The sequence below is a fragment of the Natrix helvetica genome (assembly GCF_964273705.1).
Source record: "Natrix helvetica genome assembly, chromosome: 3".
Classification (NCBI taxonomy): domain Eukaryota; kingdom Metazoa; phylum Chordata; class Lepidosauria; order Squamata; family Natricidae; genus Natrix; species Natrix helvetica.
This window is the reverse complement of record NC_138549.1, coordinates 176413050-176439912: the sequence shown is the minus strand read 5'-3', so window position 1 is coordinate 176439912 and position 26863 is coordinate 176413050. Positions and strand designations below refer to the sequence as shown.

Below are 26863 nucleotides of genomic sequence, written 5' to 3'. Positions count from 1 at the left end.
CAGGAAATTTCTCCTTAGTTCTAGGTTGCGTCTCTCCTTGGTTAGTTTCCATCTGTTGCTTCTTGTATTGCCTTCAGGGGCTTTGGAGAATAGCCTGACCCCCTCTTCTTTGTAGGAACCACTCAAATCTTGCAAGACTGCTATAATGTCCCGTCCCCCCCCTAGTCCTTCTTTTCATTAGGCTAGAGGTACCCAGTTCCAGCAACCATTCTTCATGTTTTACCCTCCAGCCCTCTAATCCTCTTTGTTGCTCTTCTCTGCACTCTTTCTAGGTATGGTTTCACCAAGGCCTTGTAAAGTGGTATTAACCCTTCACATGATCTTGATTCTATCCCTCTGTTGATGCAGCCTAGAACTGTGTTGGCTTTTTTGGCACCTCTGGGGCTATGCTCAACCACCGCCAGTGGAGCTCCTCTCCGCCCTTCCTACCTGAGACGCTGTTCTGGTGCTCTCTCGGAGAGCAAACGAGCTCTTGCTCTGGGACTCCGTGGAGCAGGAAGCGTTGGAAGAGGTTTCGTCTAGAGAAACTAGAAAGGAAGGATCATCAGAACGCAGCCCACATTATGCCCCTGATGCCCACCCTGAAAGCTGACCTCAACAAAGCCACCTGGGAGGTTCAGTGGAGCCTCACTGGAGCTGAGGGATAGGGAGGAGGGGAATTGAGATAGTTGGGACTTTGTAGCCAAAACAAAATACTTTCTCTTGGGAACCAAGGACCTGGTTCTCACACCTGGTGGGAGGAAGGAGGAGTGGTGTCGCCGGGCAACCAGACGGAGCCGGGATTGGACCACGTGACTGGTTGTTTTGAGAAAGTGAAAACCTTTTGCTTTTAATTAGGGGAGAACCGTGGGAATCTTCAGAGTTGGTTTTCACCCGATCTGTGCCAATAGGATAGTCCCAATAAAGCTATTCTTGGAGAATCCACCTGCCTCGGGGTTTTGCTCGCTATGGGTCTATAACCTGGAGCCCCGATAACTCTTTTGTGAGCTCCGCTGATTGCCTGTTTGCTTCCAGGTCCAATGCAAGGTGTTGGGTTATCACCTGCGTTCCCTCTAAGGTGCGCGGCTGCGCTAGCGCGCAGGTGGCAAGAAAACACCGCGCAGCAGTTTTCAACTGCCGCGCAGTGATTTCTATTGCCACAGGCTTTGGAAGCTGGGGAGGTCCTTTGCAGGCAGCTAGAACGGGCCGCCTGCAAAGGACTTCCCCAGACTTGCTTTGAGGAGCACGGGGCGACTGAGGCTAGTTGTGAAGCCCCAAAGCCCAACTGCTGCCACCTCCTCCTCCTCCTCCTCCTCTAACAGGCAGCACTGCCGGATTTGCCGCCCGGCACTGCGGCTGAGATGAAGCCGGCAAAGCTCCAGCCGGCATCTCCGCGCGTGGCAGCGGCGCCTCCCCTCTGCTCGGAGCACCTGAGCTCAGCGCTGGGTTAACCCTGCCTGCCCCCTCCTCCTCCTCCGCCGTGCTTTTGAAGAGCCATGAGGCTGCGGGAGACAGTAGGAAGGCAGGGAGGGAGCAGGGGGGAAAAAAGCCTCATGGTTCTTCAAAAGCACGGAGGAGGAGGAGCGGGCACAGATTACCCAGCGCTGAGCTCATGAGCAAATCTGGTGGTGCTGTTGGAGGAGGAGGAGGTAGCAGCAGTTATTCTGCTGGCAACTGGTCGGCAACTTCAGCAGCAGCCCTGCCCACAATGAAGAAAGCAAAGATGGAGCAGATCCACGCAGATGACGTCGCTGCAACATGACTGGAGGAGGAATTCTGGGAGTTGAAGTCCACAAGTGTTAAAGCTGTCAGGTTTGAAGACCTCTGCATTTTTTTTCTAGGGGTGGAAGGGTCTTGTAACTTGACAGCTTTAAGACTTCCATGCTTCAAATACCAGAGTTCCTGAGCCAACAGGACTGGAGGAGAAATTCTGGGAGTTGAAGTCCACAAATCTTAAAGCTGTCAGGTTTGAAGACCCCTGGGGGTTTTTTTCCCTAAAGGGTTAGGGGTGCAAGGGTCCTGTAACTTGACAGCTTTAAGAGTTGCGTGCTTCAAATGCCAGAGTTTCTGAGCCAACATTTTGGTTGCTAAGCAGGAACGTTGTTAAGTGATACTGATATTATATAACACTTTGAATTAAGCGGGTACCTTGAAGAAACATAACTTTGAGTTTCAAATAATACTGATTTCGTTGTTGTCTTAGGTGACATCTGTGAAAAAAATTCGGGTGCTCAGGCATGAAAATGTGCCACTCAAACACTATACTTTTCTGCTCACATCGAAAAAAAATTAGAGGGAACATTGGTTATCACCTCTAAAGCCTAGGACCAGACTATCAGAGGCTGATGGGAATAGCCTCTCCCCCCCCCCCCCCACCCACCGTGATGGTGGAGGAGGACCCGTCCGTCAAGGAATGCTACCTGGTGGGATACAGGAAAAGAGCCTTTTCTGCTGCAGCTCCTGCCCTTTGGAACATCCTGCCCCCGGGGTGAGATGCCCCTTCCTGAAAGGGCCTGAGGAGTTGGCTCTGCCAACTGGCCTGGACCCCCAGTGTGGGAGAGGGGGGTGTATTACTCTAATAGTGACTGATGGACTAATTAACCCACCCACTCCGTGCATCTTGCTCCCTTCCTCCCTTTGTCCATTTTAAATTAATTTAATGGTGGCGCTGTGTTTAGAATGCAGTACTGCAGGCTGACTCTGCCCACAGCCTGCAGTTCGAGCCCGACAGGGTTGACTCAGCCTTCCGAGGTTGGTAAAACGAGGACCCAGATTGTTGGGAGTGAAATGCAAGTAAGGCTTCTACATTGTAAATTGCCTACAGAGGGCTGTAAGGCACTGTGGGGCGGGATAGAAGTCTTAAGTGCTATTCCCATTTATTGTTTTAATGTTTTTAATTATTGTAAGCCACCTAGAACTACCCCCAAGAGAGGGGGGGGGGCAGACACATATGAGTTGAATGAAAAAAAATAAAGTAAAAATAAAATGAATAAAATTAAAATAATAAAGTAAAAATAAATTAAAATAATAAAATAATAAAAAATAAAAAATAAAATAAATCAAATTAAAATAAAATAAATCAAATAAAAATGATATCAAATAAATCAAATTAAAATGATAAAATAAAATGATAAAAAATTAAAACAAAATAAAAATGGCTTCGGGGGAAGCAGCCGGAGGGGGGGGGGGGGGGGCTCTGAGTAGGACCACACTTACTGTCGTTATCTCCGCTAACAGTGCTGGCTGCTTCATTGGAACCGCTGCTCTCCGCATCATCCAATTCTTCTCCTTCAGGGCCAGCGAGGGTCCGAGACCACTGGGCAGCCGCTTTCTGGAAGAACCAATCAGAGCTTGGAGAAATTGGGTCTGGTGGGCCAGAGGGAAAGGACCATAGGGATACATAGGAGACCTTAAGGGTCTTCCATTCCTCACTATCCAGCTACTGGGTAGCAACTGCATTCACTTTGAGCCAGCTGCAGTGCTCAGCCAATAGAAATTAAAACGCCATTGTGAAGCCCTCGGTGCTCTCTGAGCTTGGCTGTTCGCTTGCAGACTTTTCATTACCCGACTAGGCAACAGCGCTTGGTGAGTGTGGGTTTACTTCCTGTTTACACACAGCCTGGTGGCTAGTCCTATCAGTGTTGGTGGGGTGTGGTTTTCTCCTTGACTAAAGTATTGTTTTCTGGTTGACTGTTTGTCTGGTGCTAATCCCTGCTTATCTGGGTGTTGGGTGCTGAGCTCTAGTCTTATTTTGTTTCTGCCTCAGCTTTTTGTTGTCTTTTTTTGAATGGTGTGTAAATATGGATTATCACTGTGTAACCATTGATGGTTGATTTGACTGAATGTCAAGCTTTCAAGAATTCCCGAGCATTTCAGCATTTGACTTAGTCTAGGATGCTCAGTTTTTCCAAGTTGGGACTATGGTTGAGTCTGTCCATGTGTTGTCACTTCAGGAGTTTCATTCGTTCTTCTGCTAGTTTATGTTCATGGCTACACTCTTCTACTCAGTTCTGTCTGCCTGTCCCACATGGAGGTAACTCTAGTCCTTATTCTGTATGTTGCACATAAGAGTCATACACCGTATGTACAATGCTTATTCTGCAGGATCCAATCTGGGTCGGGGACCGGGACCAGAGGTTTAGTCTTCCGAGCTTTTGGACTCGTGCTGAAGCCTCATCCTTAGGGAAACTGCCTCTACCAGAATGAGTCCTTTATACTGTATTTGCAAGGACTGTGACAGCCACCATGTCAGACCGAAGGCAGGTAAGGAAGCTGTCATCAGTGCAGCATGACACACTATTCCTACTTAAGGTTGAATTTACTAATCTGCAGCCAAAACTGGCTAATGACAAGTTCTAGATCTCAGACCGTGTCCCCCGTCAGGTGCTAAATGCATACAAAAATCAGCAGTCGGTTACGCCTTCACCCAGTCTCTGGATTAAAGGAACAGAAACCTGGCCTTACCTTGAGAGTAAACAGGCTGATCCGCCCAGGAAGTTTATAAAAAAGCCCATCGCAGCTTCTAGAATTGGAGTGAAGCATCGCGTTCAGGCAGGCCAGTGGGGATGTGCCACTGCAGGGGGAAAACAGGCACAATTCAATCTGTCAGTTGAGACATAGGATGCTTTGGAAGTAGTCAAACAAACAACTGTGGCAAATTCTGATAATCCAACGTATTGTAAGCTGCCCAGAGTCATCTTCTGCCAAGGGAAGGAAGGAAGGAGAAACACAGAGAGAGAGAGAAAGAAAGAAAAAAAGGGAAGGAAGGAGAAACAGAAAGAACGAAGGAAAGAACAAAAGAAAGAAAGAGGAGGGAAGGAAGAAAGGAAGAAGAGAAACAGAGAGAGAAAGAAAGAAAAAAGAAAGTAAAAAAGGAAGGAGAGAGGAAGGAAGGACACAGAGAAAGAAAAGAAAGGGAAGAAAGGAAAACAGAAAAAGAGAGAGAGAAAGAAAAAGAAAAAGGAAGAGGAGAGGAAGGAAGGAAGGAAGGAAGGAGGAAAAGAAACAGAGAGAAAGAAAGAAAAAGAAAGGAGAGAGGAAGGAAGGACACAGAGAAAGAAAAGAAAGGGAAGAAAGGAAAACACAGAGAAAGAGAGAGAGAGAAAGAAAAAGAAAAAGGAAGAGGAGAGGAGAGGAAGGAAGGAGGAAAAGAAACAGAGAGAAAGAAAGAAAAAGAAAGGAGAGAGATGAAGGGAGGGAGGGAGGGAGAATGGTGCACCTCAGGTCCCAAGGGAGTTTCCAGAGCCTGTGCTACTAATCAAGCAGGGAGTTTTTGCCTCGTCCTGGTTAATCTCCAGAATACGGAGTTTGCCAAAGATCTGGCTTTGCGTGTTTCAAATTTCTATAAATCTATTTCAAGGAGAAATACGTTTGGCTCCAACCCCGTGGACCCCCTACCTCCAGCTCCCCTTTCGGTAGCCATCCTCCCCGGCAGTTCCCAATCCACTGCAGTCTTCCCCAGGCGAGGAAGCAGCTGCTTTGGCTGGCTAGACAAAATCCAGGCCGCCTGGGCATCCCCTGAACGGCGCTGTCAAAAAACAGCCTCTGGGTTTGTTTGAGAATTGGGAAAGCAATTATCTATCCAGGCATTGAGGTTTGGCTCTCCGAAACGAGCAGCTGATCCATTTTGGAAAAGGCAAGGTTACAGGCAGTCCTCGGCTTCTGACCACTTTTCTGTTGCTAAGTTATGCTGCGTTTTATGACCTTCCTTGCCACAGCTGCCACGTCAATCTCTGCTGTTCTTCAGTCAAGTGAATCTGGCTTCCTCATGGGCACTGCTTGGCGGGAGATCGCAAAAGGGGATCACGTGACCACCACCACCCGGGCCACTGTGACCGTCATAAATATGAACCAGTTGCCAAGCGTCTGAATTTTGATCACGTGACCATGGGGATCCTGCAGTGGCCGTAAGTGTGACAAATAGTCATAAGTCACTTTTCCCAGTAATTTTTAGTAACTTTGAATGGTCCCTAAATAAATGGTTATAAGTAGAGAACTACCTGCACAGATTTCATGATATTTTACAGTAAAAAAGTAGAATTAATAATAATAATATTAATAATAATATTTAATGCTTCTAGACCGCCCCCTCTCCCGAAAGGGACTCGGGGCGGTGTACAGTTCATACAAAATACAAAATACAAAATATACCAAGATACAATAAAATTAAATATGTACAGTTGACAATTGACATGGAGGAGGTTAAAATGCAGTTAAAAGAACTGTACAAAGCAGATATAAAATAAATTCAAAACCCCTAAAAACAAATACAGTAAATTAAAAAAACCCCTAAAATAACCAGATATAATACATTTGCCAGGAGGGACAGTTGAATTATGCCAGGCCTGCTAATCGGAACAGGTGGGTCTTCAGTTTTTGCCGGAAGGAGCGGAGGTCAGAAGTGGTTCTAATGTCGGGGGGGAGGTCATTCCAGAGGGTTGGGCCCATCACAGAGAAGGCCCTACTCCTCGGTGTCGCCCACTGGCATTGCCTAGTGGACGGCACCAGGAGAAGTCCCTCCCTGTGTGAGCGTATTGGCCGCAGGGATGTATGTGGGAGGATGCAATGCAATTATTAGGTAATGTCTATTTTTGTAAAGCAATGATTTCTATATGGTTGGTGTATGGGGGGGGGTATACAAACACACACATACACACGGGGGGGGGGGGACAGACAGACAGACAAATATGTAAAATATTTAGCACTGGCATTTTTTTAAAAAAAATCTGGGTTTTAACATTTGGGGGGTTTCTTTCCCTGAAGCACTGAATTTTTTGCTTCAGTTTAGTTTTTTCATTGTTTATCATCTCTAGTATTTCCTTCATTATAAGTTTCAGATGTTTCTACTCCAAACAACTGCAGTGATTCCAGTAACATCTATGGCGAGAAAGTCGTAAACCAGGGCAAAAGTAATTTAACAAGTGTCTTACTTAGTAGCATAAAATTTTGGGGTCAATTTTAAGTCAAGGACTACCTGTAAATGCAGAGGAAGTGCACTGTAGCCTCCGACAGTAATGTAAATAATAATACAGGAAAAGAGCTAAACTAATAAACCAAGGATGCCGTTAGAGAGCTGTAATGCACATCAAAAATGTAATGTATTCAAAATGAAGCTACCTGCTGATCTCAATCAAAAAAAAATCAACAAAGCAGCCCTTTTGCACTTCTGGAACAGATCGAGGCCAATTTTATTTGCATCTGTTCCTTCCTATGATCAGAAAAGATACTCAAAAGATTGCTTAACACCTCCCCCCAAAGAAACCACAGCATATCATTGTCAAAATATGGTTAAAAAGCAAAAACCCTGAGTGAGCCATTAAGTGGCAGCATGATTAACAGCGTTAGCCTTGGATCTGGCTGGCAAGAGACAAACCTTCCCAACCCCTGAAAAAAGACTCACATAACTTTCCCGAGAAACTCTTCGTAAATGTTCATGTTTAGTCAGGCAAGATCACTTAACAGTAACAGCCTTTTGTCTTAGAAAAATAAAACCAAGTTTAGCTGTGTTAAATAGAGAGGAATGTCACTCCAAGCTCAGAGAGATACCGTATTTTTAGGAGTATAGGATGCACCAAGATTTTGAAGAGGAAAATTAAAAGAAAAAATATTTGCACTCTGCAGACCTCACAAAAAAAAAGGGGGGGGGGCATGAGTAGCTTTTAGGAGGCTTGTAGAGTGCTCCTGGGGGTTGCCCCCCCCCAAATGAGCAAAAAGCAGGCCCGTTTTTCGTGAAAGATGTGTTTTGTCAAAAAATGGGCATGGATAGCCTTCAGGAGGCTTATAGAGTGTTCCTGGGGGCTGGGCAAAATTCAGCAAAAAACGGCACTTTTTCCGCTCATTTCTGCCCTCTCCAGCCCCCAGAAGCACTCTATAAGCCTCCAAAACGCTCTGTATGACCATTTTGGTGAAGGGGGCAGGATTTCGGGAGGCAAAAAATGCTGTATTCAGTGTATAAAACACACCCAGATCTTCACCCCCTTTTTTGAGGGAAAAGGGTGTGCCTTATACTCCGAAAAATACGGTACACCATGTCATGTGGGGGTCCTGGCTGCTCTCTGAGTTTGGCTGTTTTCTTGCAGATGTTTCATTACTCAAGTAGGTAACATCTTCAGTGCCAGAAGGGAGGGGGGTTTGCAGAGTGGAGGAGAAGGAGACTACTACGGGGTCCTTGGTCGTCCTCCTCTTCTCTGAGCTTGGATGCTTTCTTGCAGATGTTTCATGACCCAGCTAGATAACATTGTCAGTGCTAGAAGGGAGTGGGGTTTGTGGAGTGGAGTGAAGGAGGAGGATGAATATGGGGTCCTTGGTGCTCTCGGAATGTGGTTTTTTCTTGCAGATGTTTCATTAACTGAATAGGGAACGTCATCAGTGCTGAAAGGGAGAGGGGTTTGTTTGCACTGATGTTGTTGCCTAGATGGGTCACGAAACCTCTCGAAGAAAAAAACCAACCTCAGAGAGCACCAAGGACCCCACGATCTTCCTCTTCCTCCCCTCCTCTCTGCAAACCCCACTCCCTTCTAGCACTGCTGATGTCTATGGAGAGTCTCAGCCATCCAGGTCACCCAAAGGTGATTTCTTTCTTTTTCTTCGAAGACGTTTCGCTTTTGATCCAAGAAGCTTCTTTGGCTCTGACTGGATGGTGGGGAAGGGAAGGATTTATACTCCTTGCAGTTGCATTTAAATAACAACATCAGTGCAAACCCCTTTCCCTTTTAGCAGTGATGATGTTCCTATTCAGTTAATGAAATATCTGGACCCCATAATAGTATCCTCCTCCTCCTCTCTACAAAACCAGCTCTATTCTTTGTCTTGGAAATGTAGATGGATGGCCGACTCTAGTCCTGATAGGTTTGTTCTCCTATGTTGCGCCATGCGTCTGCACACTGGTTGTTTTGTTTCCCCAATGTACAGATCTGCACATGTCTCACTGCATTGTACTGCCTATCCCACGTTGCTCGGTTTGTGTCTGGGTGTTTTATTCTTGGGCTGCACAGTACAAAGCCAGTGAGACATGTGCAAATCTGAAGAAGGCCCCACACTCATTTGCACCACTCAGATAAACCTCCAAGTGCCCTCAACGACCATCTAAAAGGAGGCAAATGACCAGCTGTCTGCAAGGAAGGTAAACCCATCCCTTCCCCACCGTCCAGTCAGAGACGAAGAAGCTTCTTGGATGAGAAGCAAAACGTCTTCAAGGAAAAACAAGAAAGTCCAGTTGCCTCTTGAAAAAAAGCACCGTTAGGTAGCACTGCTGATGTTCCTTAATTTGGTAAGGAAGCCTCTCCAAGAAACCCACCAAGCTCAGAAGGCACCAAGGACCCCACAATTCAACCCTCAACTACAGATATTCTCTTCTAGGCCGTCCCCGTTCCCCCCCGCCCCCCCGACCTGGAGATGTCTGCTCCTGGTGGTGACAGACCCAACAAAGCGTGCTAACTTGAACAAAGGGCACCACGCAAGAGAAGCCAGGAAATGCTCCAACCCAAGCTCCAAGTCCCCATAGGCCAGGGGTGTCCAAACTTGGGAACTTTAAGACTTGTGGACTTCAACTCCCCAGCATAGCTGGCTGGGGAATTCTGGGAGTTGAAGTCCACAAGTCTTAAAGTTCCCAAGTTTGGACACCCCTGCCATAGGCATTCCAAAGCAGGAAGGCCGAAGAGAAGAAAGCTAGGGAAAGAGAAGGAAGCCCATTTTAGTCCCTCCGACTAACCTCATTTCCTTTAGGCCCTCGGTTTCTATAACCTGCAGGATCTGTTTCGGGGTCATGGGTCCGTCAGAATAGTTTTCCAGCACCTGGAGAGAAAAAAAAAAGAGAGAGAGAAAATCCCAGGTTTAATGTAGGTAAACTAACCCGAGGATATTCAGCCACAATTTAACAGCAAGAATGGCTTAGCCTTCCTGCGAAGCTAACTGGGATGAACAGTTTTAAGAGCGTGCCAGGATATATTTAAAAGGACAAGAGAGGCTGGGCAGACTCTTTCAGCCGTTGCCTCGAGGCTGAGCTACACCAGACACAAGGGGCTTGTGGTCTTTGATATCTCTGGCTTTCCGCCCCCCTCCTTTTTTCAAATGCGATCACGAGGATGGGTGCAAGGCAGCTGAAATGAGTCAGTGTCCCTTGAGGGCTTTCTTTTAGCCTGTCCCCCTGCCTGTTTTTCACTTTTTCTCAATTCCTCCTCTACTTATTTAGAGAAGGGGTCACGATGGAAGTTACGTTAGTCCTAGTTACAAGGAAGAGCGGCCAGAGAAGACCTCAAGGACCCAGCAGCAGCAGCTAGAGAAATACAGGCAGTCCTCGATTTATAACAGTTCGTTGAGTGACCGTTCAAAGTTACAGCGGCACTGAAAATAGGGACTCGTGACCAGTTTTTTCACACTTACGACTCTTGCAGCATCCCCATGATTTACATGATCAAAATTTGGATGCTTGGCAAGTGATTCGCATTTATGATGGTTGCAGTGTCCCAGGGCCATGTGACCCCCTTTTGCGACTATCTGACCAGCAAAGTCAATGGAGAAGCCGGATTCAATTAATGACCAAATGAGCCACTTAACAACTGCAGTGATTCACTTGACAACTGTGGAAAGAAGGGTGGTAAAATGGGGCACAACTCACTTAACAAACGTTTCACTTACCCACAGAAATGTTGGGTTCTATTGTGGTCGTAAGTCGAGGACTACCTGTCCTCCTCGACTTACGACCACAATGGAGCCCAACATTTCCATTCCAAGTGGAGTGAATTTTGCCTCTGTTTGTGACCTTTTTTGCCACAGCTGTTAAGCGAATCACTGCCGTTGTTAAGTGGATCATTTGGTCATTGAATGAATCTGCCTTCCCCGTTGACTCTGCTGGTCAGGAGCTCACAAAGGGTGATGACATGACCCCGGGACACCGCAACCGTCATAAATACGAGTTGGTTTCCAAGCACCTGACTTTTGATCACCTATCCATGGCGACGGTCGTTAAGTGTGAAAAACAGTCCTAAACCACTTTTTTCAGTGCCATTGTAACTTCAAACGGTCACTAAATGAAAAGTCGTAAATCGAGGATTACCTGTACTGACAAGGCCTGTTGTAAACTTTAGATCAGTGATGGCGAACCTGTGGCACGCGTGCTGGAGCTGGCATGCAGAGCCCTCTCTGTGGGCACAGGCACCGTCGCCAACTGGCCTTCGCGGGTGCCAGAGCGCCAGAATGTGGCCTGAAAACGGCCAACACCCCCCACCCCCCCAAATAACAGGCTGTTTTCAGGGCATTTTTCTGGCCGGTTTATGGAGCCATTTGTGCTCCTGAAAATGTCCCAAAACGGCCTGAAAAATGGCCCCCAAACACCCTAAACGTGACCTGAAAAATGACCCAAAACCACGCTGTTTTGTCAGGCCCTTTTCAGGCTGTTTTTGGACTGTTTGTCTGGATAAAAACAGCCGAAAAATGGCCTGAAAACAGCCGAGGAAACAGCCTGAAAACGCCCCCAAAACAGACAATTGCACGCCGGCCAACTGGTCTTTGGATTTACAGAGCTCTGGCACGCACGCGTGCACACACGCTCCAGTTTGGGCACTCGGTGCTGAAAAGGTCTGCCATCGCTGCTTTAGATAGAGAAGCCTGAATAGGTGGATACTTCTGTGACCTCTTGTTCGTAACAGCCCACCTGGGGTCAAAAGAGGCAGTTTTCCTTCTGCTGGCTTTAACCGTTACAGGATTTATTTGTTGGTTGGTTTGTTCTGGGATTGACTTTCTCCACAGAGTTTCCCAAAATAAGCAAAGCTCTGAGATAAGGAAGAGGTCCACTTTCTTTGGCTGGAATGTGTCACCCATTTCTCTTCCCTTAAACACCCTCCAATCTCCCGTTTGCTGTGCAGACTCAATGCAACTGAACGGAACAAAGCCGAGCACTTTTTAAGGGGGTCATTACAGAATTCTGTGGACCTCTTTTGTCAAAAGAAAGGTTAAAATAAAGTCAACATAGAACACAACTGAGGGGGGGAAATGCAATTTCTCGTTCTCTGGATGTTTTTTGTTTTTTGTTTAAAAGCCACCCAAACGTATCAGAAGATAGTCTGCATCTAAAATTCATGCAAATTATCTTTAATGTGAAACTTCATTTCATGCCCTTCCAATGGTGGATTAGATGCCAAAATTCTTTGCAGCGAAATGGTTAATTTTCAGCAGCACATTTTTAAAGGATCAGAGTGGTTGCACAATTCCTTAATGCCCCAGTTTGCCAGACCTCGTAACAATAACCTATAATAAAAATATACTGTTTTAGAATTCCTGATTTACAGACATTAAAATAAGCGTCAGCAACTTCTAGCGTCACGGCAAGAGAACGGCAAGTTAAAAACGTTAAGGTGATGCAAACCCTGACAGTAGATTGGTAGAAAACACTCCAAAGAGGGCAATTTAGGGTCATAGTTAAGGCAGAGGACTGGGAAGATGGAGACCAGGAGTTCAAGTCCTTCCTTTGGCATGAAAGTTGTCTGGGTGGCTTTGAGCTTTTCCCTCGCAACCCAACCCAACTCAAAGGGGTTTTTGTTATGGGGAAAATAGGAGGAAGTTGTGTTGGTCTATGTCTATGGAGGTGGTCATTCTCACTGCTTGGGAAGGAAGGGAGGGAGGGAGGATTTAATGTAGAAGAAGGAAAGTACGAAAGGAAGGAAGGAAGTGAGGGAAGAAATGAAGTGAAGTAAAAGGAAGGAAGAAGGGGAAGAAGGAAGGGAGAGAGGGAAGGAAGGAAGGGAGGGAAGAGAAGCTCATAGCCTCTAAGAAGAGAAAAAGTTCGATCCGAATTCCATATTTTGCTATTAAGAGTGTATAACTGCTAGTGAATTGAATGGGTTTGTGCTTCCCAAAGAAAGCCAAGGAAAACCACGCCTACTGTGAGTGAACGTAGGTTGGCAAGAGTCGCAAGGCATAAAGCCCCAGGAATCTAATCCAGGGATCTACAAAGGTGTTAAGGCTCAGGGCTCTGAAATAGCCACTCTAATTCAGGGCAGAGATAAAGGTGCCTTCTTCAGTGACACCACAAAAGCACCTGAAGGATAAATACCCTGTTGGACCAGTTGTGCCTTTCGTGAAAATACAGAGGCATGAAATTAATTGGAAGCTGGTGAAATTCAATCACAAACAATGCTCTCTCTCTCTCTCTCTCTGCTGTTCCACACAAAAACCCCGAAGAACAGGAAGCGACTTCCTAAGAGACATAAATTGATAGGAAACGTGTCACAGTTGTGACTCTTTAACTTTCAGCAAAATGACACCAACTGCACAATGGCCATGAAGGTGTGAAGCCACATCCGGGGGTGGGGGTGGGCCAGGGGAAGAGATGCTGAACAAAACACCATAAAAAGCACCCCTTGGCTTTTGCAGATGTTTCTACGACCGCACGCTCAACAGCCACAGTGACTTATGCCCCACAATTCACAGAGGAGCACACACCGTTGACAGCTGAAAAAGCAGAAGGCTGAAAAGACAGGAGGCATCTGTCGCAAATCCCATCGACTGAGGAATCGCTTGTGCAAAAAAGTGCAAGATTGGGAGGGGCACAAGGAGGGACCACATCTCCCTGGAGGAAGTTAGCACCCATCCCTCTCCTAAAAGAATGAAGTATCCTGGGAAATATTGAAAAAGGCAGAATATTATATTTCCCTGGATCACAAATGGAGAAACATGTTTTTAGGCAGGAAACAGACTCATTCCTAAAAGCCCCCACCTTTGTCAATCGGCCATTAAAAGGGCCTGAGCCAGTCTATTTTACATAACAAAGGTAGGATTAGCCTTCTACAGAAACTCACCACATGGCATCTGGGAACTCAGCCAAGCTTGGGACTCAAAAGACACACAACCTACAAAATTAGCTAAGACACCACCACCACCCCGCCCCTGGGAGTCTGATAACCAATCATAATATATATTGTACACAGGAACAGGAAACAGAGAGGTGGGGCCGATCAGAGGGTATGAAAAACCAGGAACCTTCAGCATCTCATTCTCTTTTTCCTTCTTCACCCAACATCTGGAAGCATGTGTGATGCTCCTTTTCCGTTCAGGAGCTCAAGCCATGTGATCCTGTCCACCATTAAACCATCTTTCCAAGGAGCCTCCACGTTCCCAGGGTCTTTCCCCCCACTTGGGACTGAACCCAGAAGGCCATTTTTTCTGACATCCCCTTGCGTTGGATCCCAACAAAGGATCCTAGGAAGAGCTTCTCTGAAAATAATCCCCTGCCGGAGGTCATTCCCGCCACTTCTGAGAGTTCTCAACTTGCAACCGCAATGCCAGTCTAACGTTTTACTGAGTTATAAAATATTGTGAAATAACAAAATGCAAACGTCACTAGAAAAGCAGTGGGGAGGAAAAGGGGGAAGAGAAGTGAGGGAGGATAAGAGAAGAAAAAGAAACTCTCTCTGTTGCAGTAAAATAAGGCATGACCATCAAATCACAACTTTCCGCTTTTTCATAACAACACGAACCAGCCATTTCTATAAATCAACTTGAAACCAAAATTGAGCTTCCACTGCTAAATGAGACAGATGTGAATGTGAATGTTGCTCCATTTTACGTCCTTTCTCGCCAGAGTGGTTAAGCGAATCGCTGCAGTTGTTAAGTTAGTAATATGGTTATTAAATGAATCTTGGCGTGTCAGATCGCAAAAGGGGATCACGTGGCCCCGGGACGCTGCAACGGTCATAAATGTGAGTCAAGTTTCCAAGCACCTGAATTCTAATCATGTGACCTGCTGCAACGGTTGCATAAAAAACCCTTGATCAAAATTGGACTCTTGGCAACTGATTCATATTTATGACCGTTGCAGTGTCCTGGCGTGGGTGGATCATGTGTTCCCCCTTTGTGACCTCCTCACAACCAAAGTCAACCGGGAAAGCCAACTGACTTAATACTTGAGTTATTCACTTTACAACTGCAGTGATTCAATTAGCAACTTTGGCAAGAAAGGTCGCCAGATGGGGAAAGAAAAATTCATTTCACAACTGCCTCACTTACCGACTGAAATCTTGAGCTCAGGGGTGGTTGTAGGCCGAGGACCCGCCGACTTGACCACTTCTAAAGCATTCTCTCTCCTGCGGTACCTCCAAATTTATCCTTACACTCTTCAACTAAAAAGGAAGCCAAAAACTCTTGAACTGAAAGGCAGGGCCAGCCAAAGATTAAAAGGGTTTTATTCCCATTCCTTCTTGCATTCCTTGAAGTCATCTGAGCACATGTAGATAATTTGGGAAGAGGCTTTTATCTCTCCCTCCCTCCCCCACCCTCTCTCCCCCTCCCTCCTTCTCTGTTCCACCAGACTAAATATTAAACTGAGCAGGCCAATCTCAGTTCTGCTTTCAACATTCCTGAGAGTCCCTCCTGTTCGACCTTCTGCTATGGATGAGGAGGTATTTTTTCTCCTGAAGCTTCTTTGTGCACGCAAGAGAGTTTTTGAAAAAGGAAGTGGCCCTCCACATTTCCTATAAAACCAAACAGGATATTTTACTTTCCAGCCCATAAATGGCCTTTATTACAGTTGGATATTTATGGAAGAATCAAGATTCCAGAATTACAGGTAGTCCTTGTGATCACAGCTGGGCCCAAATTTTCTGTTGCTAAGCGAGACAGTTGTTAAGTGAGTGTTGCCTCACTGTACGACCTTTCTTGCTACAATTGCCAAGTGAATATTTGCACTTCTTAAGGGAACCTGGCTTACCTGTTGCGGGAGGGGGGGAGGGAGAGAAGGAGAGGAGGAGGAAGGAAGGAAGTCCAGGGACACTGGGGTTACATGACTCCAGGACACTGCTACTGTCTTAAATATGAATCAGGTGCCAAGTGTCTGAATTTTCATCACCTGACCACAGAGATGCTGCAACGGTCGTAAATGTGAAAAATAGTCATGAGTCGAGGACTATCTGTATTTTACAAATGCCCAATTTTCAATGGCATCTACATGCATAATTCCGTTTAGAAACCTGCTGTAACGGTATGAACAACTTTGCATTAAACCTGTGCGTGGGTCAGTACTCAACAGACAGGCAGGGACGTTGGCTAAGAATAAGAATAAAAGTCTCGGTCAGAAAGAGGAATCTTTCAAAGAGTGGCCCATAAAGGAATTGTGCATTTGCACACATTTTTTTCTTTGTCTGTGAAAAGGAAGGTTACTTCCTAAAAGTTGCACTGCAATTAGGCAACTGAATAATGCACAGCCTACAAAAAGCTGAGTGTGCCATTTGCAAGACTGCAGTAATTCACTTCACTTTGCAAGTGGGAAAAACGTTATTTAAGGAAATGTATTAATAGATGAGGAATTTATTCCTTAAATAGATATCACGTTCCAATTCTCCATAAGAACCTCACTACTTCTTCGGATTTCTAGATCTGGGGAAAACATTTTTGCTTTTTAAAGGAGAAATGCAATCTCCCCTCCGCCCTCCACCCCAATGCCAAAAATCCAAACCAAAGATATTTCACAATTCAAGATTTTACAATTTAAAATTTAGGAATTTTTTAAAACAGAATTATGAAGAATATTCCTGGAGGAAAAATCATTCATAAATAACCTTGGTTTGTGATTAATAAAGACAACTCAGAGTTCTCTAACACAATATTTATATATGTATATCCATACTGGAAGCTATATTCAAGTAATTGTTCATAAAATGACAACCCGTGTATAAAATAAACGTTTCTATTCCAGAGCAAATAACATCACATTCTTTACAAATATTTGATACATAAAAGAAAGATGCTTTAAAACAGATATTAAGAAATTTAACCTATTTACTGACAGCTTTTTCAGGGAAATTATTTTCTCCTCAAATGTGAAAACACCGTCACTTTAAACATCCACCAATATTGTAATCCATATTTTCTTTCCCCCCCCCTCACATTTGCTGAATAGTACAAAAAAAAAACCTGTATAATTATGAATTTCAGAACTGAAAGCTCTTTGAAAAACTTTAAGACTTAAAAGATATATTTCTTTCATACCTAAAAGATGGTCTTTAAAAAAAAAAAAGATGGCGTAGCATCCAGGAGCCATAATACATAATAAGTCTATTTTAATTGGCACCTTACCAAACAAGAGAAAACAAATCACCTCTATTTTCCTTCATAACAAGAGATCCTGTCTAAAACATAAAAGTGACCCCCTACGTTTGAATACAAAAGTAGAATTCCCAGTTATAGGTAATCCTCAGTTACTAACGTGGTTGTTAAGTGAATCTTGTTCACCCTTTGACTTTGCAACTCAGAAGGTTGCAAAAGGGGATGGCGTGACCTCAGGGCATGGCAACCAGGGGTGGGTCTGGAACGGGATCCGGGACCCACCACTGATGGCAACCGTCATAAATACAAGCCCTTTGGTAAGCGGCTGAATTCTCATCACATGACTAGGGGGAATGCAACTTTTTTCAGTGCCGCGGTAACTTTGCAGCCACTAAACAAATGGTTGTAAGTTGAGGACTACCTGCGTAGCTGGGGGCAAAAGAACTTGCAGAAGTTCAATTCTAAGTGGTTTTGCTTTTAAAAAAACAAATCTTCCATGGACATTGCATATGCCAATTCCAACACGGGAAGAGAAGTACGGAGGGGGCCTTTTTTTTGTGAAAACTGTAACTGCATGTTGTACAACTCTATAACAGCCACAGAAGAAATAACAATGGAGGTAGTCTTCGACTTACAACAGTTCACTTAGTGACCGAAGTTACAACGGCACGAAAAAAAGCCCCCGTTTTTTCACACTGCTTTACAAGAGTTTGTTTAGTGACCTTTCAAAGTTACAACTGCACTGGAAGAAAGTGGTTGATGACCATTTTTCACACTTAAAGAGGACTGCAGGATCCCTAAGATCATGTGATCCAGATTCAAACGCTGGGAAACCGACTTGTATTTATGACGCTGGCAGTGTCCCGTGGCCACGTCAAGTCAATAGGGAATCCGTATTCGCTTAACAACCGTGAGACTGACTTAAACAACTGCAGTGATTCACTTAACAATTGTTGCAAAAAAGGTTGTAAAATGGGGCAAAACTCACTTAACAATTGTCTCGATCAGCCACAAAAATCTGGGGCTCAATTGTGGTCGTAAATCAAGGATAATCTGTAGGCGTGCAGCTTGCTTTTACCGCAGATGAATTAACGTGTATTTCTCTCCAGGAGGTGAAAGTATAAAACGTAGGATTTAAAAAAAAAATTTTTGCAAGTGGCTCCTCCAATTTTCAGACAACTAACCTTGGAATATTTTTTTTAAAACCATGGTTAACTATTCAACCTTTCCCTGATAAACACAGTCTGATCACTTGTGTGCTTTGCTAACTTCTTCCTAGGGCTGCCAATAGCCCCCCCCCCTCCCTATGCCAATGCCCTTGGAGATTACTCAATTAGTACACATAATAAAGGTATGCAAGGCCAGAGAAGAGCATTCCATTTTAGCCCTGGTGGTCTGTGAATTTTTCACCAAGTTGATCCCCTACAACAGGAAGTGGCTTTCGGTGATCCAGAGCCAAGATAAGCAAATCCTTTTCATTAGCTTTTAAATGGCCTCATGTATACATGCTGCTGCTTGGTATCCTACATGACAGGGGGGGGGGGGAGGGGGAGGAGTAGGAGACTTATTTTGTGCCCTTATTCTGGCATGTTTAGATACAGGAGAGTTAAACATGGCAGCGCTAAGTAATAAGTCATAGACAAGCCTGTGGATGCTCACTATTATTATTATTTTCCTTGCAGAAACCAGCAGATAAGGAACAGTGGGAAAACATGGGGGGAGGAGAGGGGAGAAAGAGGGAGAGAGAAAGAGAGAGGGAGGAGAGACAGACAGATGGGACAGTGCCCAAAGTGCGCGCATTTGAAGCCCCCAAATGCAATGCGCGTGTGGCCCTCTGCATGCGTCCCCCCTGCACATGCGTGGCAGAGATCCGAAGACCAGCAGGAGACGTGCATGCATGCGGTGGCTTGTGTGCCCACAGGGAGGGCGCTGCGTGCCACCTCTGACACGCGTGCCATAGGTTTGCCTATCACGGGCCTAAGGGTTAATACACCACGCTAGAAAGCAGGTATCCATGAGTTCGAGTCCCGCTTTAGGCATGAAAGCCAGTGGGGTGACTTTGGACCAGTTATTTAGTCTCTCAGCCCAACTCACCTCACAGGGTTGTTGTTGTGGGGAAAGGATAGAGGAGGAAGGAATTACGAGGAACGTTTGCTTGAGTTATTTGTAGAAATAATAAAGGTTGGGATATTTTTTTAAAAAAATCTGTAACTTTGGTGCGCTATACACCTCACTTTTGGAGATACTTCTGAGCGGTTTTAAGAAGCAGAAACAGCAAGTTGGTCCTCAACTTATGACCACAACTGAAGCCAAAATTTCTGATGCTGTGAGTTTTGCCCTGTTTGACAACTTTTCTTGCCATATTTATTAAGGGACAGCAGTCGTTAATTATGGTTATAACATGGTTGTTAAGTGAATCTGGTTTCCCCGTTGACTTTGTTTGTCAAAAGGTCGCAAAAGGGGTCCACGTAACCCTGGGACACTCATAAACATGCGACCGTCATAAATAAGAGCAGGTTGCCAAGCATTCAAATTTCAGACACATGCTCATGGGGGATGCTGCAATGGTCATGAGTGTGAAAAAAACAATCATATTTCACTTTTTTCAGTGCCATTACAACTTTTGAACGGTCACCAAATGTACTGTTGTAAGTCAAGGACTATCTGTACACATGACCTCACCATTCATTTTTTCCCCAATTAGAAAACAATCACAGCTTTAAGAATTAATTATAAAGATCGTTATAATAACAATAATAAAAAAAACAATGGCCAGCTTTAGGAATAACTAACCAGCTTTAAAAATAAGCTAATTTCACACTTTAAAAAGAAGCTGATTTCACAGAGTTCTCTGTCACTCTTCTGTACACACACACACAGCAAAAATTGCAGCTTTCGCTGCTTGATAACAGAATACATATCCATTTCTCAAGATATCCCTCCCTCTACGTTTGCTTTGTCTTCCAATCTGACCCAAAGCAGCTGCTGTGACCCACTGAGGACTTTAAAAAACACTTTATCAATTTGAAAAATGTTTTCTTTATTCGGTCACATCCTTCCTCTTTCTCCATTCCTATAAAACCAGACAGAGAAATGGATTAGTCCAGTCTTTCTCAATCCTGGCAAAGCTGACTGGGGAATTCTGGGAATTGAAGTCCACACATCTTAAAAGCTGCCAAGGTTGAGAAACATTGGGTTCGTCCACACAATTCCCAACTGCACAATACCACTATCGGAATAGTCGCCTCGGGTCAGACAAGTTTCCTTTTCAACAGGAGAGTGCTGTGAACTTTGAACTTCCAAGTTCAAAGTTAATTCTGGAATGTCGATCCAAAAATGGAGTATTTGCGGTTTTCCAAACATCCCCTCTTGTGTTTATATCTGGTGCCTTGTTCTCTATGGTAAATATAACCATGCAACCATACTATGTGTCACAAGGATTCTGCAAACCCCTTTGAAGTAAATAGAAGTGGGGCTTGCTTTCACGCCAAAAGGGAATTATTCACCACAATCCCTCATCAAGACATAAACTGAAATTCAGAACAGCATCTAATGGTTTTTGTTCCTCCAAGCTCTTTCCGCAAAATGAAGCAGACGATTACTGAGTTATAAATTAGAAAAGTCGAGAAATCCACAGAAAAATCATCTTTAGCCTCCATTGTATGTAATATGAAAGAGGGTGAGATGGCAAGGTTTTCATTTGAGAGGGCACATGGAAACTATCCAGAAACGACCATCCATGCAAGTAGCCCAGATACATGCAACACCCAAGTCATGTCCTAAGACGTCACCAACATCTTCTTTTCCAAGGGGTGATGGTTTAGGGATGCTTCCCAAGGGCAGAAGCTGCTCCCCCAAGCCATTCGACATGCTGGGCCCTACCTGCAACCCTGGCTCAGGAGACCCTATCTCCCCTACGAATAAACAAAGAGAGTTTGGACCAGCGGTTAAGGCACCAGAAAGCAGGAGAGTCTGAGTTTCAGTCTTGCGTTAGGCATCAAAGCCAGCTGGGTGACTTTGGGCCAATCACCAGGAGACTGTGAATTCTAGTTCCACTTTAGACATAAATGCCAGGAGAGTGACTTTGGCCAATCACCAGGAGATCGTGAATTCTAGTCCCGCCTTAAGGATGAAAGCCAGCTGGGTGACTTTGGGCCAATGACCAGGAGACGGTGAGTTCTAGTCCCACCTTAAGAATGAAAGCTGGCTGGGTGACTTTGGGCCAATGACCAGGAGACAGTGAGTTCTAGTCCCACCTTAAGGATGAAAGCTGGCTGGGTGACTTTGGGCCAATGACCAGGAGACGGTGAGTTCTAGTCCCACCTTAAGGATGAAAGCTGGCTGGGTGACTTTGGGCCAATGACCAGGAGACAGTGAGTTCTAGTCCCGCCTTAAGAATGAAAGCTGGCTGGGTGACTTTGGGCCAATGACCAGGAGACGGTGAGTTCTAGTCTCACCTTGAGCATGAGAGTGGGTTGGTGACTTTGGGCAAGTCCCTCCCTCTCACTCCAACCCACCGCACAGGGCTCTTGTTGTCGGAAAACAGGAGAAGGAAGGTTTGTTGAATAAGACCACCACCATGAATCCTTTGTAAAAATAATAAAGGTGGCATAATAATTTAATAAATAAACAAGCAAATAAAATTTCTCCGGGCCAAGCAGAGGAAAGGAATTCTTCCCTGCCCTGAATCCAATTTCAGTGAAAGCCAAGTTGGAGCAGCGGTGAATATGCCGCAGGAGAAACGGTGGGGTGTCTGTATGGGTGTTCTGAGTTCTAGTCCCATTTTAGGCATGGAAGCCAGCTGGATGACTTTGGGCAAGTCAGCCCAATCCACCTCACAGGGTTGCTGTTGTGGGGAAAGGAGGAGGAGAAAGGAGTGGTCCATACGCTCAAAGGCTTGAGTTATTTGTAAAAACAATCAAGGTGGGAGGATAGCTAGCTAGCTCAGGGGTGTCCAAACTTGGGAACTTTTAAGACTTGCAGACTTCAACTCCCAGAATTCCCAAGTTTGGACACCCCTGAGCTAGCTAGAGGCAGACAGACAAGACAATGATAGATGACAGATAGATGGATGATAAACTGATATAAAACATAGACAATACCTATAAATGCATACATACACATGTATATATCCGGCCTTGATTGCTTTTACAAATAGCTTTGAACATATTGAAAGCTCCTTTCTCCTCTTACTTTCCACAACACACAAGCACATATAAGGCATATATGTAAATATATGTATATATGCCTTATGTGTGTGTGTGTGTACACACACACACACAAGGCATACATATAAGGCATACACACACACACACACACACGGCATATACACAAACACAAATATAAGGCATATATATGTGTATCTATATGTATCTATGCCTTATGTGTACACACACACAAGGCACTAAGGCGCGCGCGAACACACAGGACTCCCCACCCAAGCGCGGAAACCCCCACAAGCCGCCTTCTGGGGAAGGGGAGCAACCGGGGGAGGGGGGCACAAGATTCCCCCCCCTTTCCCACGTGGCTCCCGCTGAGCCCCCGTCCCCCTCTCACCAGGCGGGCGGCCTCGGCCCACGTGCGCTCCTTCTTCCTCCGCTGCTTCATCTCCTTCATCTTCCTCCTCTGGGCGGGCGGGAGAGCGGGCTGACCGGGCGGACGCGCGCACGTGAAGCGAGTGTGTGTGTGTGTGTGGGGGGGGGTGTTTCCCGAGCAGGCGGGCGGGCGGCGGGAGCGCGCCTGGCGTGAGGAGGCGACCGTTACTCGGGCGGGGCTGCGGGCGAGCGCGGAAGGGGGCAGGAGGAGGGCGAGGAGGGTGTGGGGCGCGCGCGCAACCCCCGGGGCGCCTTTTGAGGTGAGGGAAAGGGGGGGAAAAAAAAAGGACGGCGGCTGAGGAGGCGACGGGCGCGCGCGTCAAGGAATGCAGCGGCAGCGGCGGCCCGACATAACAACCGGAGAGGGAGGAGGTCAAAGGTCTCTCCCGCAAAGGCGGGCGGGAAAAGGAGGAAAAAAGGTGGGGGGGTTAAAAAAAATATAAACATAAAAAATAAAAAAAACCCGAGGATGAAGAACGGGAGGAGGAGGGGCGGATGGCGTTCGCTCGCCTGAGGAGAGAGAGAGAGAGAAAGAGAGAGAGAGAGAGAGAGAGAGAGAGAAAGGGAGCCTGGGTGACGGAGGCGCGCTAGGCCCGAACGGTGGCCGCGGAGGGTCAGCCCGCCCCGATCTACGAGGAGAGCGAGAGCGCGCGCTGCGTTGCGTTTGGGCGAGGAAGGCAAGACAGAGGAGGGAGGGGGAGGGAGCTTTCGAAGGCGAGCCCAGCCAGCCGCGCGCGCGCAGGGGGCACGACGGGAATTGTAGTCCCGGAAACGAAACCGGAAAAAGGGAAGGACGAAGGGCGCCGCTCCCGGAAGACGGTTCTCTGGGAGTGGCCACGCCCACTTGCCGCGGGGCATGACGGGTAGCGCGGCGGGCCCAGGCGTCTGGCTGGTTGTAGGCCGCGCGGAAGGCCGAATGGGGGAACCGGAGGATGGACGCGGGAGGGAGGGAGCGGTCATAGGGGGTCGTGGCCGAGGTGTGGCACCCGGCTTGGAGGCCCTTGGCCCTGCAGGTGGCTGTGGACGATGGGAACCAGGCAGGGGGCTGCTTTGCAGACGGGGTGCGGGAGCGAAAGGGAAACGGCTGCAAGAAAAGTAGAGTGCAGAGAAGGTCAACCAAGATGATGAGGGGACTGGAGGCTAAAAGATATGAAGAACGGTTGCAGGAACCGGGCCTGCATGGAAAGGACTACGGGTGTCTTCCAATATCTCAGGGGTTGCCCCAAAGAAGAGGGAGTCAAACTATTCTCCAAGGCACCTGAGGGTAGAACAAGAAGCAATGGGTGGAAACTAATCAAGGAGAGAAGCAACTTAGAACTGAGGAGAAACTTCCTGACAGAACAATTAACCAGTGGAACTCTTTGCCTCCAGAGGTCATGGGTGCTTCAACACTAGAGGTTTTTAAGAAAAGACTAGACAGTTACTTATCTGAAATGGGGGCTGGTCTGGAAGACCTACAAGGTCCCTTCTGGCTCTATTTTATTCTAGTTTAGGGGACTGAAGGCTAAAACATTCAAAGAACAGTTGCAGGAACTGGGTAGGTCTAGTTTAATGAAAAGAAGGACCAGGGGAGACATGGTGAGTCTTCCAATATTTGAGGGGCTGCCACAAAGAAGAAGGGGTCAAGCTATTCCCCAAAGCACCAGAAGGCAGGACAAGAAGCAACGGACGGAAACTCATCAAGGAGAGAAGCAACCTGGAGTTAAGGAGAAATGTCCTGATCATGAGGACAATTAATCAATGAAACAGCTGGCCTTCAGAAGTTGTGGGTGCTCCATCTCTGGAGGTTGTTAAGAAGAGATTGGACAACAAGGTATCTGAAATGGTATATCCAGGGGTCGGCAACTTTAAGACTTGTGGACATCAACTCCCAGAATCCTTCAGGTGGCTGGGGAATTCTGGGAGTTGAAGTCCACAAGTCTTAAAAGTGGCCAAGGTTGCAGACTCCTGGTATACAGGATCTCCTGCTTGAGCAGAGGGCTGGACTAGAAGACCTCCAAGGTCCCTTCCAACTCTGTTCTATTCTAGTCTAGTCTTTTATTGTATTCTATTCTTTATTCTATTCTAAAAACCTTATTGCATCATGCTATTATAAATTCTAAAGCCGGCATATATGTATTGTATGGTGTTAAATAAAACATTGCAGAACTCCGAGGAAATGTGTTATTTTACATACAATAAATCCAGATGGGTTTTTTTTATTATTATATTTTTGCAGGAACACTTTTACATTCCTAGACAAGAGAGGCTATTACAGAGATACAAGCTTTAAATCCATGGACAAGTGTTCTTTTATGTACAGATAAAACAGTAGTCGGTTAGGTGCAATCCCAGAAAGGACACATTGCTTGCAGAAAACAGGAGCACTTCCCATATCCCGTCCTTTGCATAATATTCTTGTGCAAGTCCCGCTGGAACCAGAGGGAGGATTATTCACTCCAATGGGACTTAAAACACAGGGAAGGAACCCAGTGAGTGAATTTTCCATAGGCCTTAATAGATCCTCTATTGCAGGTGTCTCCAACCCTAGCAACTTTTAAGACTTGTGGACTTTGACTCCCAGAATTCCCCAGCCGGCATCGCGATGCCGGCGGGAATTCTGGGAGTCAAAGTCCACAAGTCTTAAAAGTTGCTAGGGTTGGAGACACCTGCTCTATTGGTTTAGCATGGTTCCAACGTTTAATATTCATAGCATGGCATGGGATATGAAGAAAGAATTAAACATACTTAGGGTTACCAAGTCGAAGGGCTGCCTTAAATAACAAGGCAGTAGCTGACACTGCGGCTTATTAAAATATTTCCAAAAGGAGGGTGCCAGCTTCAGAAAACACTCGTAAGATTAAAGATAGTACACGAAAGGTTAAGATGCAGAAAAGTAGCAGGGAGACTCCAATCGTTCAAATTGTCTCAAAAGTCAGAAATGCAGCCATTAGGGGGACGGTTAAATGCACCCCACTTCTGTTTCCGCTGAATTCTTGCCAAGCAAGTCGGTGGGGGCTCTGATTGGAGCTCGAGTCTCTTGCCCTGCCTGTTCACGGTAAAAAGCAACAGGCCGGCACGTGGCTTCATCATTGCATACTTTTTTTTTTTTATCATCATCTTTGGATTCATCGCTGAAGTTCCGCCAGCCAGTCAAATTAAATTAGTTTGTAATTTAAATTAAATTACAAAGGGAATGAGCCCCACAAAACAGGGAAATGGGCTCGGCAGAGTAACAGCACCTGTTTCGTACGGTTCTAAAAGACCAAGAAGCTGGCCAAATAAATACCCCCCCTCTGACTTGTGGCCGATCAGAGCTTCTCACCGTTCCAGAAATGTACTTGGCAAATTCAACAGCAGGTGGTTTGCAGAGCAATGCTGGGCCTCCTGAGGCACCATGCCAGCAGAATGCCTCTCGGGGTGTCCTGATGGGGGGGGGGGATTCTTACGCCTTCCCCCCCCCTCCGAAGAGGAGTGACTGGAGAACGTGTCACAAGGACCCAAAGAAGACCTTTTACGCTTAAGAGTATGCCTTGAGATCAGTTCTCCCAGATGCCACGCAGACGTACAACGCTTATACAGCTGAAGAACATGGACGGGGGAAAAAACATTCGGAGAAGGAGCGGATGAGAATATATTCACAGTTATGACCGTCAACGTAAAAACAAGAATGAGACAACTGAACTTCCAATGTGCAACCGTGTTAAATATACAAACTGAACTATAAAACAATACAAAGGGGGGCAGGGGGGGGCACGGTCTTCAGCCGTTGGACCCCCCCCACCCCTTTCAGCAGCATTTCCACGCCCGCTGCTTGGTATCTTATTAACTAGGAAATTAGGAGCGAAAGTGGACGGGAGTTGGAAGAAGGTATGCAGAGCCTTGCCCAGGGAGCCCTTCTCAAACATGGCTCCAGTTTAATGTGAGGAGGAGAATATTGAGAGGAGGGCAGAAGAAGCCCCCTCCGCCCCCTCCCCCAGGTTTAATTTCCCCCAAGGGAGGGAGGGAAACGGGACACAAGAATCAAGGTCAGGTAAGCTACAGTGGAAGACAAGGAAGCATCGGTGGCCGAACGCTCCCAGGTTGTAGAGATTGAGATGGCGAAGAGAGGAGAGGAAGGTGGCCAGAGCTGAGGTGTGGGCGACTGTTAGACCAGGTAGCCTCTGCTGGTCTTCGTGGCTGAGGTCTCTAGGGAACCGCCTAAGCCAGGGGTGTCCAAACTTGGCAACTTTAAGACTTGTGGACTTCAACTCCCAGAATTCCCCAGCCAGCAGAGC

The 26863-nt window shown here is 46.2% G+C and overlaps 2 protein-coding genes across 2 annotated transcripts in view; both read right to left on the bottom strand.

Annotated features, from left to right (window-relative positions):
• Window positions 1-23231, bottom strand: part of ASXL1 (ASXL transcriptional regulator 1) — a 40698-nt gene extending 17467 nt beyond the window's left edge. Inside the window, exons 1-5 of the mRNA XM_081948092.1 lie at window positions 22570-23231; window positions 9689-9771; window positions 4444-4552; window positions 3196-3310; window positions 430-527 (exon numbers count right to left, since the gene is read on the bottom strand). Of these exons, the coding sequence (XP_081804218.1) occupies window positions 430-527; window positions 3196-3310; window positions 4444-4552; window positions 9689-9771; window positions 22570-22629 (465 nt within the window). The 5' untranslated portion in view covers window positions 22630-23231. The remainder of the gene's footprint in view (window positions 1-429; window positions 528-3195; window positions 3311-4443; window positions 4553-9688; window positions 9772-22569) is intronic.
• Window positions 23232-26653: 3422 nt separating this feature from the next.
• The window catches only part of KIF3B (kinesin family member 3B), a 28014-nt gene continuing 27804 nt past the window's right edge, over window positions 26654-26863 (bottom strand). The window contains exon 10 of the mRNA XM_081948098.1: window positions 26654-26786. The gene's annotated coding sequence lies outside the window, so the exon portion shown is untranslated. The remainder of the gene's footprint in view (window positions 26787-26863) is intronic.